At 51.9% G+C, this 17,380-nt stretch overlaps 1 protein-coding gene across 5 annotated transcripts in view; it reads left to right on the top strand.

The window, feature by feature from the left end:
- LOC110507059 (cell adhesion molecule DSCAML1) overlaps positions 1-17,380 on the top strand; it is a 156,840-nt gene that overhangs the window by 131,700 nt on the left and 7,760 nt on the right. For 3 of the 5 annotated variants that reach the window (XM_036964923.2, XM_036964922.2, XM_090224320.1), the window contains 10 exons: positions 3,644-3,790; positions 4,416-4,571; positions 6,815-6,954; positions 9,116-9,269; positions 10,368-10,485; positions 10,820-10,983; positions 11,083-11,181; positions 13,116-13,304; positions 16,208-16,495; positions 16,839-16,997. In XM_036964923.2, the coding sequence (XP_036820818.2) occupies positions 3,644-3,790; positions 4,416-4,571; positions 6,815-6,954; positions 9,116-9,269; positions 10,368-10,485; positions 10,820-10,983; positions 11,083-11,181; positions 13,116-13,304; positions 16,208-16,495; positions 16,839-16,997 (1,614 nt within the window). The remainder of the gene's footprint in view (positions 1-3,643; positions 3,791-4,415; positions 4,572-6,814; positions 6,955-9,115; positions 9,270-10,367; positions 10,486-10,819; positions 10,984-11,082; positions 11,182-13,115; positions 13,305-16,207; positions 16,496-16,838; positions 16,998-17,380) is intronic. The other 2 variants (XM_036964925.2, XM_036964924.2) reach the window with 1 other exon arrangement.

The raw sequence follows: 17,380 nt of genomic DNA, 5'->3' as shown, positions 1-17,380 counted from the left end.
GCAGCAATGTAGTGCGCTGCCAACCCACAGCTCTCTGCGTCCTCCCCCAACAGGACGGGTAGCCTATCCTCATCAGAGAGGTCTTCAATGTAGTGCGCTGCCAACCCACAGCTCTCTGCGTCCTCCCCCAACAGGACGGGTAGCATATTCTCATCAGAGAGGTCTTCAATGTAGTGCGCTGCCAACCCACAGCTCTCTGCGTCCTCCCCCAACAGGACGGGTAGCATATTCTCATCAGAGAGGTCTTCAATGTAGTGCGCTGCCAACCCACAGCTCTCTGCGTCCTCCCCCAACAGGACGGGTAGCATATTCTCATCAGAGAGGTCTTCAATGTAGTGCGCTGCCAACCCACAGCTCTCTGCGTCCTCCCCCAACAGGACGGGTAGCATATTCTCATCAGAGAGGTCTTCAATGTAGTGCGCTGCCAACCCACAGCTCTCTGCGTCCTCCCCCAACAGGACGGGTAGCATATTCTCATCAGAGAGGTCTTCAATGTAGTGCGCTGCCAACCCACAGCTCTCTGCGTCCTCCCCCAACAGGACGGGTAGCCTATCCTCATCAGAGAGGTCTTCAATGTAGTGCGCTGCCAACCCACAGCTCTCTGCGTCCTCCCCCAACAGGACGGGTAGCCTATCCTCATCAGAGAGGTCTTCAATGTAGTGCGCTGCCAACCCACAGCTCTCTGCGTCCTCCCCCAACAGGACGGGTAGCATATTCTCATCAGAGAGGTCTTCAATGTAGTGCGCTGCCAACCCACAGCTCTCTGCGTCCTCCCCCAACAGGACGGGTAGCCTATCCTCATCAGAGAGGTCTTCAATGTAGTGCGCTGCCAACCCACAGCTCTCTGCGTCCTCCCCCAACAGGACGGGTAGCCTATCCTCATCAGAGAGGTCTTCAATGTAGTGCGCTGCCAACCCACAGCTCTCTGCGTCCTCCCCCAACAGGACGGGTATTCTATTCTCATCAGAGAGGTCTTTGAATAAGGGTTTCAAATTTGGGGAAATGACACTCTCTAATTGTTTTATATTTTTTACATTTAGTCAGGAAATGCAGCTCCGTCTCAGGTTCTGATGTTGTGCAGTGGTTGCACAGCCTTTCCTCTACAGGGAGCCAGGCTTTCATCTGTCTACCCTTCTCAATGGCAAGGCTGTGCTCACTGAGCCTGTACTTGTCAAGGTTTTTCTAAGGTTTTGATCAGTAACCATGGTCAAATATTTAGCCACAGTGTACTGTCGATTTAGGGCCAGATAGCACTGCATTTTGCTTTGTGCTTGTGTTTCCCAATAAGCAATGTAGTTTTGTTTTGACTGTGTTGTAATTTGGTTTATTCTGATTGATTGGATGTTCTGGTCCTGAGGGCTTCAGTGTGTTAGTAGAAGAGGTTTGTGAACTCAGCCCCAGGACCAGCTGGATGAGGGGACTATTTTCTTTGTAATGATATGACAGGGGGTCACTGTATTTTAGATGTTTCCAAAACTACAATTTTTGAGTTTTTATTATTAGTGGATATTGACCTAATTCTGCCCTGCATGCATTGTTTATAGTTTTCCTCTGGACATGTAGGAGAATCTTACAGAACTCTGCATGCAAGGTTTCAATGGGGTGTTGGTCCCATTTGGTAAAATCTTGTTTTGCAAGTTGACCCCACACCTCGCTGCCATAAAGTGCAATTGGTTCAATGACACATTCAATTAGTTTAAATTCAAATTTAAATACCTATTAAAATTTGAATTTGTTTTTGAATGGCATGCCCTGCATGCTTTCTCTCTCAGCTCATTCACTGCATCAAGGTGTCCAGTTGAGCTTATTTTGAAACCTAAGTAACTGTAGTGTGTGCAGTACTCTATATTTTATAGCAATTGAGGTCTCTTTGGTCTCTGTGTCTGGATGATCCCTAGCAGGGTGTCTCTCCAACACTCTCCTGTGTATTCCTCCTCTCTCTCTGTCTCTCTCTCTCTCTTTCTGTCTCTCTCTCTCTTTCTGTCTCCAGCTCTGTCTGGGTGATATCTACCGGGGTGTCTCTCCAAGACTCTCCTGTGTATTCCTTTTCTCTCTCTCTCTCTCTCTCTCCCTCTCCCTCTCCCTCTGTCTCTGTCTCTGTCTCTGTCTCTCTCTCTCTCTGTCTGGGTGATCTCTACCGGGGTGTCTCTGCAACACTCTCCTGTGTATTCCTCCTCCCTCTCTTGATGTTTTTCTCTTGCTATGAAATATGAAAACACACTCTATGAATACACACGCACAAGAATACACACACACACACACACAGTTGGCTGAAGCCCTATTGGTCCAGAGCATTGCTCTTCCCAGTGGCTGTCTCCGTGGTGACAGTGATATTGATGGCCATTATGATAATAGTGATAACAACAAGCATACTAAAAATAATTCTAATTAGCTTGTCTCTCTCTTTCTGTTTGCTTCCTGCCGTAATTATCCACAGCTGAACGCATTGTCTCCCTGCTCCCTCTTTTCATCTTTTTCCTCTTCCTCTCCTCCTATGCCTGCGTTCCCTCTCCTCCTCTCCTCCTCCCCTCTCTCTCTCTCTCTCGCTCCAAAAAAAAACACCTTTCATTTGTCTCTCTGCCTCTACTCCCTCACAAGCTGCCTCACATCTCCCCCCCAACACTTTCACTCTAGTCTCTCCATACTTCCCTCCCTTCTTGCCTGTTTTGATGTTTTCCTGGTTCTTCTTTTTTTCCTACCTTTTCTCTCACCTCTCTGTCTCTCGTGATTCCTCCGCCCTTCCCTCGCTCCTCCCTCCTCCTTTGTGTTGTATTCAGGGTGAATTGATAGTAGTAGGTTGTGATGGTGTCAGGTCTGGATCGTTGCGAGTGGTAAGGAGCAGGTTATGATTGTGTCAGGCCTGTAACGTTAACGTCCACTGGGGGTTGTGAGCAGAGAAGGACCCTCAGACCTAATAACACAAGCCCCTCATTTCTCTTCTCCCCTCTCCCTCCCTCTCTCCCTTCCTCCCCCATTTCGTCCTCCACAACTCCCTCTTTCGCCACACCAGCTGTGGCTTCCCTATCATTGCAAGCCAACTCCACCGCTTTCATTTCTCGCTCTCTCTCTCTCTCTCTCTCTCTTTCTCTCGCTCTCTCTCTCTCTCTCTCTCTCTTTCTCTCTCTCTCTTTCTCTCTCTCGCTCTCTCTCCCTCTCTCTCTCGCTCTCTCTTTCTCTCTCTCGCTCTCTCTCTCTCTCTCTCTTTCTCTCTCTCTCTTTCTCTCTCTCTCTCTTTCCATTCAGTCCGCCTCCATCCAATCATCATTCCTCTTCTTTCTCTCACAAGTCCAGATCTGTTCATCCTCAATAGTGGTGTTATTCAGCCAGTGAAAGCCCATTGGTCAGCGAGCCAAGGGCAGCTGATAGATAGAAGGGGCACCTGGGAGAAGTGAGACAGAGGAACCTTTTTGATGCCAATGTCTTCACATCAGAGAGGACAGATGTGTCTTTAATTGATTTAGAGTCATCACTCATCTGATGTTTAGATATTTAGGCTAATCTAGGCTTTGGGTTGTGTTTTTACATGTGTAGGTTTTACTACTTGGTGTATAGGAAATGGTCCCTAACTGTTGTGTTCAACATGTGGTATGTTGATGGGTCCTGATCATAATCTCTCCCCCCTTCCCTCCTTCCCTTTCTCCAGTGCCCAGCCAGCCGCCCCAGACCGTGCGGGCCATCTCGGTGACATCCGACGAGGCAGTGATCACCTGGGCGGAGCCCCCGCGTCTGACGCTGCACGGCGTGCTGAAGGGCTACCGGGTGGTCTTCTGGTCCCTCTTCCCCGACGGAGGTGGGTGCTGTGGGGGCCCGATTTACCCGCAGGCACGGGCACAGGGCCACGGGAAGAGTAACTATCACTTCTACGCATCTGACCTCTGGCCCCTCCACCCTGAGTCAACCTCAGTTTGAACTTTAACCTTTCAACCCTCAGCCCTGACCTCTGACTGCTACCTAACCTGGTTTATGTACCAGACCTTATTTGCTGGTCTTCCTTGAAAACATTTTTTCTGGCGAAATAAAACATGTATTTTGTGAATCCTTGAAATCAACCCCAACCACCAGCCTGCTGCTCTTACTACACATGTTCTAAGCAAATGCCGACAGACCCCTAAACTAGCTGATCATACTACAAACCGGAACCTCCTCAAAGCTACTCCTCATGCAGCGATACTGTGTCCAGTTATCTTGTCTGTCTCTTTGTGCATGTGTTGGTGTGCTTTTTGTGGTTTTCTGTTTTTGGAAACTCATCCTGAGGACTGATCATATCCTTTCCCTGTTTTCCAACTCCTTCCCCTGCTCGTCCTCTCTTCTTCCCCTCTTCCCCTTGTCCTTCTGTCTAACTCTGCACACTCTCTTCACTCTGCTACCCTCTGTCCCTCCGTCTCTCTCCATCCCGCTCCCTCTGTGTCTGTCAGAGTGGGGAGAGATGCAGAACATCACGACAACCCATGAGCAGGTGGAGCTGAGAGGGCTGGAGAAGTTCACTAACTACAGTGTGCAGGTGCTGGCCTACACCCAGGCTGGGGATGGGGTCAGGAGCAATGTGCTGTACATCCAGACCCGCGAGGACCGTGAGTGCGCGCACATGCACATTCACACACACACACGCCCCCCCACATACACAAACATATACAGAGGAATGCATGCACACACAAAATACACACATGTTTTGAGGGCGTGGCCTAATGCTAGATAAGGTGTGGGATCCCGGGGTTAGTGTGAGGGGGATGGATGGATGGATGGATGGATGGCAGGGGGCTGGGGTCAGTGTGAAGGGCAGGATGGATGGATGACAAGACGCTGGGCTGGGGTTAGTCTGTGGGGGGTGAGGGGGTGGATGGATGGCAGGGGGCTGGGGTTAGTTTGTGGGGTGTGAGGGGGTGGATGGATGGATGGATGACAAGACGCTGGGCTGGGGTTAGTTTGTGGGGTGTGAGGGGGTGGATGGATGGATGGCAGGGGGCTGGGGTTAGTTTGTGGGGTGTGGGGCAGGATGGATGGATGGATGACAAGACGCTGGGCTGGGGTTAGTTTGTGGGGTGTGAGGGGGTGGATGGATGGCAGGGGGCTGGGGTTAGTTTGTGGGGTGTGAGGGGGTGGATGGCTGGCAGGGGGCTGGGGTTAGTTTGAGGGGTGTGAAGGGGATGGATGGATGACAGGGGGCTGGGCTGGGGTTAGTTTGTGGGGTGTGAGGGGGATGGATGGATGACGGGGCTGATGTCAGGTTTAGGAAGCTGAGGTTGCTGATTAATGCCTATTTGTGCTGTGATGTGCTATTACTAGTACTAATGAGAACTAAGAAGCCAAAGGGTGTGTGTTTGGAGGGCATAAGGGGTGTGTGTGTGTGTGTGTGTGTGTGTGTGTGTGTATGTGTGTGTGTGTGTGTGTGTGTGTGTGTGTGTGTGTGTGTGTGTACATCTGCATCTACATGTGTGTGTCCAGCTCAGCACCCAGCACAAGGAGAGAGATTAATTATTTGTGGCTTAGAGATAATTAATTTTGTGCTTACACTGGTGGGTTGTGGATTACATCCTCTCCTCCCTGGGGCAAGGCAGGGGTGGGGGCTAGGGTTTGGAAACAGAGGGAAGGAGGGACGGAGGATAGGAGAGATTCTCAGAAGTCTTATTTCAGCGGAGGTCTTTCTTCTATTCCTCTCTCTCTCTCTCTCTCTGTTCTCTGTCTTTCTCTTACCCTCTGTATTCTCTCTGTGTATATGTTCTTCAGACTGGCTTTGTGTGTGTGTGTGTTTGTGTGTGTGTTGGCTAGCTGAGTGTTCCTCTACGTCTGATGTGGGTTGACAGTGTGTCCAGGGGCACCCTCTTCACATACGTCCAAGATAATTCTCTCTCTTCTCCCTCTTTTCATTCGTCTCGCTCTCCCTAGCTCTGCCCCTAGGTCTGTCTCCAGCATATGGAGTAGTGATTGGAGTAGAATTGTGCAAACGCCTCTCTCTCTCTGTCTCTCTCTCTCTGCTTCTGTCTTTCTCTCTCTGTTTCTCTGTCTTTCTCTCTCTGTTTCTCTGTCTCTCTCTCTTTCTCTGTCTCTCTCTGTCTCTCTCTGTCTCTCTCTCTGTCTGTCTGTCTGTCTGTCTCTCTCTCTCTCTCTCTCTTCTCCTCTGTTAGTCTTGTGAGCCTCTGTTAGTCTTGTGAGCCTCTGTTAGTCTTGTGAGACTCTGTTAGTCTTGTGAGCCTCTTAAAATTACAGGCTGAGACTAGCAAAGCTGCAAAAAGCCTGCTAACTCTAAAACTTCCCTAAGGCCTTCTCTTTCCATGACAGATTGATCAGGTGAAAGACATGATCACTTATTGATGTCACTTGTTAAATCCACTTCCAATCAGTATAGAAGAAGGGGAGGAGACCGGTTAAACAGACCGGTTTTAAGCCTTGAGACAACGGAGACATGGATTGTGTGTGTGCGTGTGTGCCATTCAGAGGGTGAATGGGCAAGACAAATGATTGAAGTGGCTTTTGAACGGGGTATGGTAGTAGGTGCCAGCGCACCGGTTTAAGTGTGTCAAGAACTGCAACGCTGCTGGGTTTTTCACTCTCAACAGTTCCCCATGTGTGTCAAGAATGGTCCAGCCAACTTGAGACAACTGTGGGAAGCACACTTTCGCCCCCTTGTAGAGTCCATGCCCTGACAAATTGAGTGTTTTACAACAAGCTGAATATTCCACGTCACACCTTGAAGGAGCAAGCGGTTACAGGATTGCTCTTTATGTTGATGCCCAGTTGACATCAGTCCTTTGTCTCTTCTCGTGTCCTTTCCTCTCTGTAACGGTCTTTCTCTCCTCCTTCTCTCTCTGTCACTCAGACCCTGGCCCCCCGGCTGGCATCAAAGCTGTGCCCTCCTCCACCAGCAGTGTGGTGGTTTCCTGGCTACCCCCGCACAAGCCCAATGGAATCATCCGCAAGTACACCATCTACTGCTCCAGCCCCGGATCAGGCCAACCAGTGAGTTGGGAGAGGGGTTGAATGGGGGTTTTGTCCATCTTGCTCACTTGGAGGGTCTCTTGACACAAATTATAATACACTCTCCTCTGAATGTGTTTGTTTGTCTACAAGTATTTTCGTGTGTGTGTGTGTGTGTGCATGCATGTGGTCTGATGCTGCAGTATCAGCAGGATGAGTGTGAAATAAGCTGTCCTCATACCGCAGTGTGTGTGCGTGTAACTTCACCCTTCTGCTTCATTTGCATATCTGCGTCTCATCACGTTGCCAGGACAACCTCATCTGTTCATCAACGAGTGCAGGAAACAAGCTGACAGCAAAGACACACACACTCTCTCTCTCACTCTGTCTCACTCACTCTGTCTCACTCACTCACTCTCACTCTCTCTCTCTCACACACACACACACACACTTTTCCAGCTATACAGCAAGTTCTGAAATACCTGCATAAAACACCTCGTCCAGCAAATTCACACAGACACACACACACACACACACACACACAGAACCGAACACACACAGATATTATGTGTACCTTTACGCCAAATGAATATACTCCATCCAGACATACACATGCTCCCTCTACTCCTCTTCTCTCACTCTCTCTCTCTCCGGGCCCCCACGCAGAGTGAGGGATGATTACTATGTAAATGAGTGCGACTGGAGAGAGGGACGAGGGGAGGGTGGGTCAGATGCGCTGCGCGGGGAGTACTTTTGTTCCTCTTTTCATTATCTCCCTCTATCGCTCCCCGGATTAGCGCTATCTCCACGCCGGAGGGATATTTTAATATCCGTTACACACTCTGACACTCCTCCCCTCCCACCATCCATCCATCCATCCATCCTCCAGGAAGATAAGGAAAGAGAGGTACGAGAGAGTACACAGTAGAAGGAGCGAGAAGGGAGGCAGGGGTGACAGCGTGGGGGGAGAGAAAGAGAAAGAGGGGGAACCGAGGGAAGAGAAGAAAGCTGTGATGAACCCAGCCACCCCAGTAGATCCCTACAGGACTGCGTTCAGTCGAGAAACGGTGGAAAAACAACATGAACACGTGAATAAATGTGCCCAGAATAAACCTTTCTGCACAACAACAGTTTGATAGTGATACTGTATGAATATGGAGATTATGCTCCTCTCTCTCTCTCTGGTCTGAGTAGAGATGAGCAGCACAGTGACAGGTTGAGTAGCTGGAGGACCACAGACTCACTTGGTGGGAGGGGAAGGGGGGGGGGCACTTCCTGGGTGCTGGGGCACCTGGGGGGTGTTTGATGGGTGTGGTGAATGGGTGTGGGTGTGTGTATGTATGGACAATGATGAGGATGTGTCTAGACAGCAGACACACGGCTGGCTTAAACACACCGCAATTACACAGAGCCCTGGCATCCATCCCCAGGTCATATATTCCACAGTATGTGTGTGTGTGTGTGTAATGCATGTTTGTGTGTATCAGCCGCTGTGTGTGTGTGTGTGTAATGCATGTTTGTGTGTATCAGCCGCTGTGTGTGTGTGTGTGTGTTTGTGTGTATCAGCCGCTGTATGTGTGTGTGTGTGTGTGTGTGTGAGAGAGAGTCCTTGTGCTCTCCTCTGCTGCTGCCTGCAGTAGATAGCCCTCATTAGACCGTCTGATTGTTAATGATATCTCTGGCTGACTGATTGTTCTGTCCTCCGCTGTCTCCCTCCCTCGCTCTCATCTAACCGTCTGCACTCCCTGCGGTCTCCTCCTCACTTCCTCGACCCTCTCTCGCTCTCTTTCTTTCTCTTTCTCCCCCCCCCCCCCCCCCGTGTGCTCCCCATGCTCTCTCCCCTCACCCATGTTCTCCCATCCCTCCTCCCCATCAACTTTACACTCATACACACTCTATCGTTTTGACTGCAGAAAGGTAATGTAACAGAGAGAAAGTTCCGGGAAGCACGTTGTCTGTGCTCCTTTTCAAAGGCAACCTGAAGCTCTCTGCGTCAATCAGTAGTAGTAGCTGTCTTGTCCTGATTGCGCAGCTCTGAGCTTCTGCTCTTTTCCACCACTGTCTTTATAGCGTCTGGAACCCATCTCAGAGTAGGAGTGCTGATCTAGGATCTGTCCATATCATCGTGTTCATTGTGGTCTTAAAGGTAAAACAGATTCTAGATCAGCACCGGAGTGGACAGTGTGATGTTTTCTCCCCCCAGGCCCCCAGTGAGTACGAGGCCAACCCCGAGCTGCTGTTCTACCGGGTCACCCACCTGAACCGCGGACAGCAGTACCTCATCTGGGCCGCCGCCGTCACCACCGCCGGACGGGGGAACATCAGTGACAAGGTCACTGTGGAGCCTGCTGGGAAGGGTGAGCCCTCCACAGGGGGAAGGGGGGATGGCGTTAAGGGGTCACAGGGTTGGCTTTTTAAATTCCCCTCCGTCAATCTCTCCGTCACAGATTTGTCCCTACTCCTCTTCCCTTTCTGTTATCTCTCTCTCTTCACGATTTCTCTCGTTCCTCAATTACTTTTTTCTCTCTTTCTCTCCTTTCTCATTCTCTCCCTCTCTTCTCTATCTCTCTCTCTCTCCCCCTTCTCTCCCACTTTTTCCACTCTCCTTTTTCTATAACTCCAGTCCATCCTCTCCTGATTTGATAGAGAGCAGGTTGTTTGACAGAGGCCGGTGTTCTTAATGAGGATATGAAGACCTACAGGGCACTGGTCAGATGAGCTGGCCTGCCCTGAGGGAGGGAGGGAGGGAGGGAGGGAGGGAGGGAGGGAGGGAGGGAGGGAGGGAGGGAGGGATATGACGGGGCAGACCTGGTGAAAACACAGAGCAGTAGAGGGGCAGACTGGGCTGAGAAAATGAAGAGGGCAGTTGAATCAATAGCCTTTGGATTAAAGAGAGGGAGAGCGAATGAGTAAGAGAGTGCACTCTCGGTACGTACACTCCTTTTTTCTCCCTTCCTGTGACAGAGCCAGTCTCTTTCTCTTGTGTGTGTGTGTGTGTGACGGTGTCTCTCTGTGTCAGCTGATAAGCAGCAGTAGTAAAAGGCTGTATGCTCCAGGCTGGCCCACTCAATACTGCATTCAGCCACGGCACAAGAGCACAGGGGCACGAGCATTAAGATGTCAAGAGTGCAAAACACAGTGAGGGAGAGAGAGACGTGTGCGTACATGAGACATGCAAACACAAAAAGCTTCCTTGTGAATGAAAACAGGCCATTGCTGGAGGATCCATCAGTCATATTCATTCATTTAGATATGCTCCGTCTTTTATATAGTCTTTCCTTTGTCACTGAAATGTGTGGGATCCTGTTCCCTCAAACTGTACAGTGTATGCCTTGTTGGATTAAATGAAAATGCATGAAATGAAGAATTAGCATTACTGTTGAGTAAATTTGAAAAACAGACCGATTACCTCTCAACGCAACTCTTTCTCAAGTGGTGTCACTTCCCTTCCTCAGCCCCAGCTAAGATCCTATCGTTCGGAGGTACAGTGACCACTCCCTGGATGAAGGAGGTGAGGCTACCCTGCAGCTCAGTGGGCGAACCCACCCCCACCATCAAATGGACTAAAGACAGGTGAGACCCTAACCTCCTCAGCCCCTCCTCTCTGTCAGTCCCCCCCCCCCCCCACCGTGAGTACCTCCCTCCATGTCTGGAACCCCAACTCCACCATCCACTGGACCAGTGTTAAATCTGTGTTTACGTCAGCGTTCCCTTGCTCTCTCTCTCTCTACCTCTCTCTTTCTCGCACTCTCTCTCTCTACCTCTTGCTCGCACTCTCTCTACCGCTCTCCTTCTCTCCTTCTCTCTCTCCTCTCTCTCTCTCTCTGTCTCTCTCTCTGTCTCTCTCTCTGTCTCTCTCTCTGTCTCTCTCTCTGTCTCTCTCTCTGTCTCACTCTCTCTCTCTCAGTGAGGACACTGCCATCCCGGTGACTCTGGACGGTCAGAGGCTCATCATGGCCAATGGCACGCTGGTCCTGCGCTTGGTGAAGGCTGAGGATTCTGGGTACTACACGTGCACGGCCACCAACACGCTGGGCTTTGACACCATCATTGTCAACCTGCTGGTGCAAGGTGAGCCTCATTGCACTGGAATCCCCCTCCTTTTTATGGGTCAACCAGTTGTGATGTAGTGCGCTGACCATGTGTGTCTGCCCCCCCCCCCCCCCGTAGTTCCTCCGGACCAGCCCCGTCTGACTGTCTCCACCACCTCCCCCACCTCTATCACCCTGGCCTGGATCCCCGGGGACAACGGAGGATCCTCCATCAGAGGTATTGACCAGTCTCGCTGTGCGTGAGCATTTACATAAACGTAGCTCACTCCTCCCTCCTGCGATTCGCCCAACGCCTCTGCGCTTTCTCTTTCCTTTCCATCCCTATATCTACCAATCAGTCCCTGTGCCCCGTCCCCGTCCCAGTCTCTCTCTCTCTCTCTCTCTCTCTCTCTCTCCTTGCCCTGTGTCCATCTCTCCGTTCTGTCTCTTTGTTGGTTTGCGTACCATGCTCTCTGTTTATTGACTGGTGGTCCACTGTTTTGGTTCCTAGTTAAGGAGCTGTCTCGTTGATTATCTGACTACCGTGCTGTGTGTGTGTGCAATTGTCAGTGTGCGTATTAGTTCCGTGGGCTCTATTTTAACAAACCTAATGCAATGGAAAACCTAACTGCTGACACTAGCGCTTTAGGTCCAGGGGTGTCAGTGAAACTCTTGTAATTCTCACAGCCGTTATTACGAGCGCAATAGCTGGCGTTGGAGCGAAAGGGCTGGGTTTGGATGAATAAACGAGCTGTAGGTGTGCCAAGGGCTTGGCCCCTCAGTGGCTTAATAGAGCGCGTGCGTTTGTCTCGTGTTCTGTAGGTTATTGATGGTCTTTGCATTGCCGTCCAACTCCAAATCGTCTGGGGCCGCCGAATTTGATCCTCCTGGCCCATAGCATGGGCTACAGTAACGAGGGAGAGAGAAACGGTAGCCCACCTCAGCGCAAGCAAGCGTTGTTCGCTTGTGTACCATGCTATCTGTTTATTGACGTGGGTTCCACTCTGTTTTGGTTCCCAGTTAGGGGAGCTGTCTCATTGACTATCTTGACTACCTTGCGGTGTGTGTGTGTCTGTGTGTGTGTTCACTGTGTGTGCAATTTGCGGTGTGCATATTTGTTCAGTGAGCTCTGGTAAATTACCAATCCTAGCACTTAGGTTTGAAAATAGAACGCCGGATTGAACAGGTCGAAATTGCAAACGAGCGTGCGTTATGACAATTGCATTGGCTTGACAGCAGCCCCCCCCCAAAAAAATAGAGCCCAGTATGCACACCTTTTCAACTCCGCCTGTGTGTGTGTATTAGTGTATCTCTGCCTGTAAGGTTGTCTGTTCCCGCCGGATGTCCGTCTGCCTATGTCTGGTGTGTCTCTCTGGCCATAAGGTGGCCCGTGGGACTGACAGTAGCTACCATGGTCATCGGAGTCTACGACTAATCCTGCCACCCTGTGCCATGTGATTGACACAGACTCCCCAGTTCCCCTGGGCGCTGAAGACGTGGATGTCGAAGGCATTCGGTGGTAGGGAGAGGGAGACTGGTTGGCGTTATCCACTGTTTGTCTGGGAGAGTAGTAATACCTCTAAAAGCACACTAAAAAGCCAGTAAGCTTTCTACACAGGTCAATCCATCTGGCATGCCACCCTTTATTGTGCCATCTGCCAGAGAGAAAGAAAGACGGACAGAGATGGAGGGAGAGAGAGCATAAGAGAAGAGGACAGAGCTTGAGAGAAAGAGAGTTATAAACAGACTATAAATCCAAGGCAGCTGATTATGACTGCAGATGCCATATTGTGTTCTCATTTGCATATATGCCCGGTCAGCGCCCTCCCAAACCCAGCTGGGGGCTTCTGGGAAAGTAATGGCGGCATAGAACAGTCATGAATGCAGCTTTCTCCTTTGGTAGTGGAAGAGATGTATGACTCGCCATCCCCCTCTGGTGTTATCTAGCGGTACTGACACAATGAAATCTGAACCTGGCTGAATGAACCAGCTGAGTATTGCAAAAATATTTGGGTACCTGGAGTGTTTTAAGTGTTCAAGTGTTTACATGTAACGTGTTTTTTTTTTTTTCAAATGTCCTCTATTTTATCTGAAGGTTGAAAAAAAACAAACATCTGAAAATAAGAAAAATGTGCACTTATCATGGTGGGTGTGTGTGTGTGTGTTCCCCAGGTTTCGTGCTGCAGTACTCGGTGGACAACATGGAGGGGTGGAGGGATGTGTTCATCAGTTCCAGTGAGAGGTCCTTCAAGCTGGACAACCTGCGCTGTGGCACCTGGTACAAGGTCAAACTGGCCGCCAAGAACAGCGTGGGAGCGGGACGCATCAGTGAAATCATCGAGGCTAAGACCCACGGACGAGGTGAGGGGGAGGGGGAGAGGGGGGATACAGGGACATGGGAGGGTTTAGTCGACAGGAGAGGCGAGGAGGGGCAGAGAGGGAGGAGCTAAAGTAGCTGTGACAGGAGTGATGGTTACGGCTGTGAGAGGAGTGATGGTTACGGCTGTGAGAGGGGTGATGGTTACAGCTGTGACGGTTACGGCTGTGAGAGGGGTGACGGTTATGGCTGTGAGAGGAGTGACGGTTACGGCTGTGAGAGGGGTGACGGTTACGGCTGTGAGAGGAGTGACGGTTACGGCTGTGAGAGGGGTGATTGTTACGGCTGTGAGAGGGGTGACGGTTAGGGCTCTGAGAGGAGTGACGGTTACGGCTGTGAGAGGGGTGACGGTTACGGCTGTGAGAGGGGTGATGGTTACGGCTGTGAGAGGGGTGACGGTTACGGCTGTGAGAGGGGTGACGGTTACGGCTGTGAGAGGGGTGATGGTTACGGCTGTGAGAGGGGTGACGGTTAGGGCTGTGAGAGGGGTGATTGTTACGGCTGTGAGAGGGGTGACAGTTACGGCTGTGAGAGGGGTGACGGTTAGGGCTGTGAGAGGGGTGACGGTTACGGCTGTGAGAGGGGTGACAGTTACAGCTGTGAGAGGGGTGACGGTTACGGCTGCGAGAGGAGTGACGGTTACGGCTGTGAGAGGGGTGACGGTTAGGGCTGTGAGAGGGGTGATTGTTACGGCTGTGAGAGGGGTGACAGTTACGGCTGTGAGAGGGGTGACGGTTAGGGCTGTGAGAGGGGTGACGGTTAGGGCTGTGAGAGGGGTGATTGTTACTGCTGTGAGAGGAGTGATGGTTACGGCTGTGAGAGGGGTGACGGTTATAGCTGTGAGAGGGGTGACGGTTACGGCTGTGAGAGGGGTGACGGTTACGGCTGCGAGAGGGGTGATGGTTACTGCTGTGAGAGGGGTGACGGTTACGGCTGTGAGAGGGGTGACGGTTACGGCTGTGAGAGGGGTGACGGTTAGGGCTGTGAGAGGAGTGACGGTTACGGCTGTGAGAGGAGTGACGGTTACGGCTGTGAGAGGGGTGACGGTTAGGGCTGTGAGAGGGGTGATTGTTACGGCTGTGAGAGGAGTGACGGTTACGGCTGTGAGAGGGGTGACGGTTAGGGCTGTGAGAGGGGTGACGGTTACGGCTGTGAGAGGAGTGACGGTTACGGCTGTGAGAGGGGTGACGGTTACGGCTGTGAGAGGGGTGATTGTTACGGCTGTGAGAGGGGTGACAGTTACGGCTGTGAGAGGGGTGACGGTTAGGGCTGTGAGAGGGGTGATTGTTACGGCTGTGAGAGGGGTGATTGTTACTGCTGTGAGAGGAGTGATGGTTACGGCTGTGAGAGGGGTGACGGTTATAGCTGTGAGAGGGGTGACGGTTACGGCTGTGAGAGGGGTGACGGTTACGGCTGCGAGAGGGGTGATGGTTACTGCTGTGAGAGGGGTGACGGTTACGGCTGTGAGAGGGGTGACGGTTACGGCTGTGAGAGGGGTGACGGTTAGGGCTGTGAGAGGAGTGACGGTTACGGCTGTGAGAGGGGTGACGGTTACGGCTGTGAGAGGGGTGACGGTTACGGCTGCGAGAGGGGTGACGGTTACGGCTGTGAGAGTGGTGACGGTTACAGCTGCGAGAGGGGTGACGGTTACGGCTGTGAGAGGGGTGACGGTTACGGCTGTGAGAGGAGTGATGGTTACAGCTGTGAGAGGGGTGACGGTTACGGCTGTGAGAGGGGTGACGGTTACAGCTGCGAGAGGGGTGACGGTTACGGCTGTGAGAGGGGTGACGGTTACGGCTGTGAGAGGGGTGACGGTTATAGCTGTGAGAGGGGTGACGGTTACGGCTGCGAGAGGGGTGACGGTTACGGCTGTGAGAGGGGTGACGGTTACGGCTGTGAGAGGGGTGATGGTTACGGCTGCGAGAGGGGTGACGGTTATGGCTGTGAGAGGGGTGACAGTTACGGCTGTGAGAGGGGTGACGGTTATGGCTGTGAGAGGGGTGACGGTTACGGCTGTGAGAGGGGTGACGGTTACAGCTGTGAGAGGGGTGACGGTTACGGCTGTGAGAGGGGTGACGGTTATGGCTGTGAGAGGGGTGACGGTTATGGCTGTGAGAGGGGTGACGGTTACGGCTGTGAGAGGGGTGACGGTTACAGCTGTGAGAGGGGTGACGGTTACGGCTGCGAGAGGGGTGACGGTTATGGCTGTGAGAGGGGTGATGGTTACGGCTGTGAGAGGGGTGACGGTTACGGCTGTGAGAGGGGTGACGGTTATGGCTGTGAGAGGGGTGACGGTTATGGCTGTGAGAGGGGTGATGGTTACGGCTGTGAGAGGGGTGACGGTTACGGCTGCGAGAGGGGTGACGGTTATGGCTGTGAGAGGGGTGACAGTTACGGCTGCGAGAGGGGTGACGGTTATGGCTGTGAGAGGGGTGATGGTTACAGCTGTGAGAGGGGTGACGGTTACGGCTGTGAGAGGGGTGATGGTTACGGCTGTGAGAGGGGTGACGGTTACGGCTGTGAGAGGGGTGACGGTTATGGCTGTGAGAGGGGTGATGGTTACTGCTGTGAGAGGGGTGATGGTTACGGCTGTGAGAGGGGTGATGGTTACTGCTGTGAGAGGGGTGATGGTTACGGCTGTGAGAGGGGTGACGGTTACGGCTGTGAGAGGGGTGACGGTTATGGCTGTGAGAGGGGTGACAGTTACGGCTGCGAGAGGGGTGATGGTTACGGCTGCGAGAGGGGTGATGGTTACGGCTGCGAGAGGGATAATGAGGGAGACAGGTATATTCATAGAATTCAATCCCACCCTCATATCACAATATTTCAAGACATTGTTAAAAACTGTTAAGTGAGAACTAACACCTTCCTGCCCCGCCTCTTCCAGAGCCCCAGTTCAATAAGGAACAGCCGGTGTTCACCCACGTCAACTCTACCCACGCCCGGCTCAACCTGCAGGGCTGGGCGAGCGGTGGCTGCCCCATCACGGCCGTGCTGCTGGAGTTCAGACCTAAGGGGAACTGGGCGTGGCAGAACGTGCGCACCAACGCCACGGCCGACGTGTTCCTGGCTGAGCTCCGCGAGGCCACCTGGTACGAGCTGAAGATGAAGGCGTGTAACAGTGCCGGCTGCGGGAACCAGAGCTCTCAGTTCGCCACGCTGGACTACGATGGCAGTGAGTACAAGCTGCTTTAATTTCTCTGGCCTGTGTGGTCCAGTGGTTGGTGTTGCGGATTCTGAGTCGGAGAATGCCAAGAGTGTGCAAAGCTGTCATCTACTTTGAAGAATCTCAAATATAAAATATATTTTGATTTGTTTCACACTTTTGGTTACTACATGATTCTATGTATTATTTCACAGTTTTGATGTCTTCACTATTATTCTACAATGTAGAAAATAGTTTTAAATTTTTATTTATTTTAAATGAGTAGGTGTGTCCAAACTTTTGACTGGTACTGTATTTAAAACCTGATATAATGTCATATAACCTTGTCATGTAACCTGTTATATTTTCTAAGCAGGTACCATCCCTCCCATCAAGTCAGCGCGGCCGGAGGGCGACGACGTTAAGAAGCTCTTCTCCATCGGCTGCCCCGTCATCCTGGTCACTCTGGTCGTCGCCCTGCTCTTCATCATCCGCAAGAAACGCAAAGAGAAGAGACTGAAGAGACTGAGAGGTGAGGGAGGGAACTGGGGGGGGGGAGAAGAGACAGAGGTGAGGGAGGGAACGGGGGGGGGGTGAGGAAGAGAAGAGACTGAAGAGACTGAGAGGTGAGGGAGGGAACTGGGGGGGGGGGGGGAAGAGACAGAGGTGAGGGAGGGAACGGGGGGGGTGAGGAAGAGAAGAGACTGAAGAGACTGAGAGGTGAGGGAGGGAACTGGGGGGGGGGAGAAGAGACAGAGGTGAGGGAGGGAACGGGGGGGGGGTGAGGAAGAGAAGAGACTGTAGAGACTGAGAGGTGAGGGAGGGAACAGGGGAGGGGGGGAAAAGAAGAGACTGAGAGGTGAGGGAGGGAACGGGGGAGGGAGGGAGGAGAAGAGAAGAGACTGAAGAGACTGA

Source organism: Oncorhynchus mykiss, chromosome 27 (assembly GCF_057628025.1).
Source record: "Oncorhynchus mykiss isolate SJ-2025 chromosome 27, ASM5762802v1, whole genome shotgun sequence".
Lineage (NCBI taxonomy): Eukaryota > Metazoa > Chordata > Actinopteri > Salmoniformes > Salmonidae > Oncorhynchus > Oncorhynchus mykiss.
The sequence above is the reverse complement of the archived record's forward strand: the minus strand, read 5'-3'. Positions and strand labels throughout refer to the sequence as shown.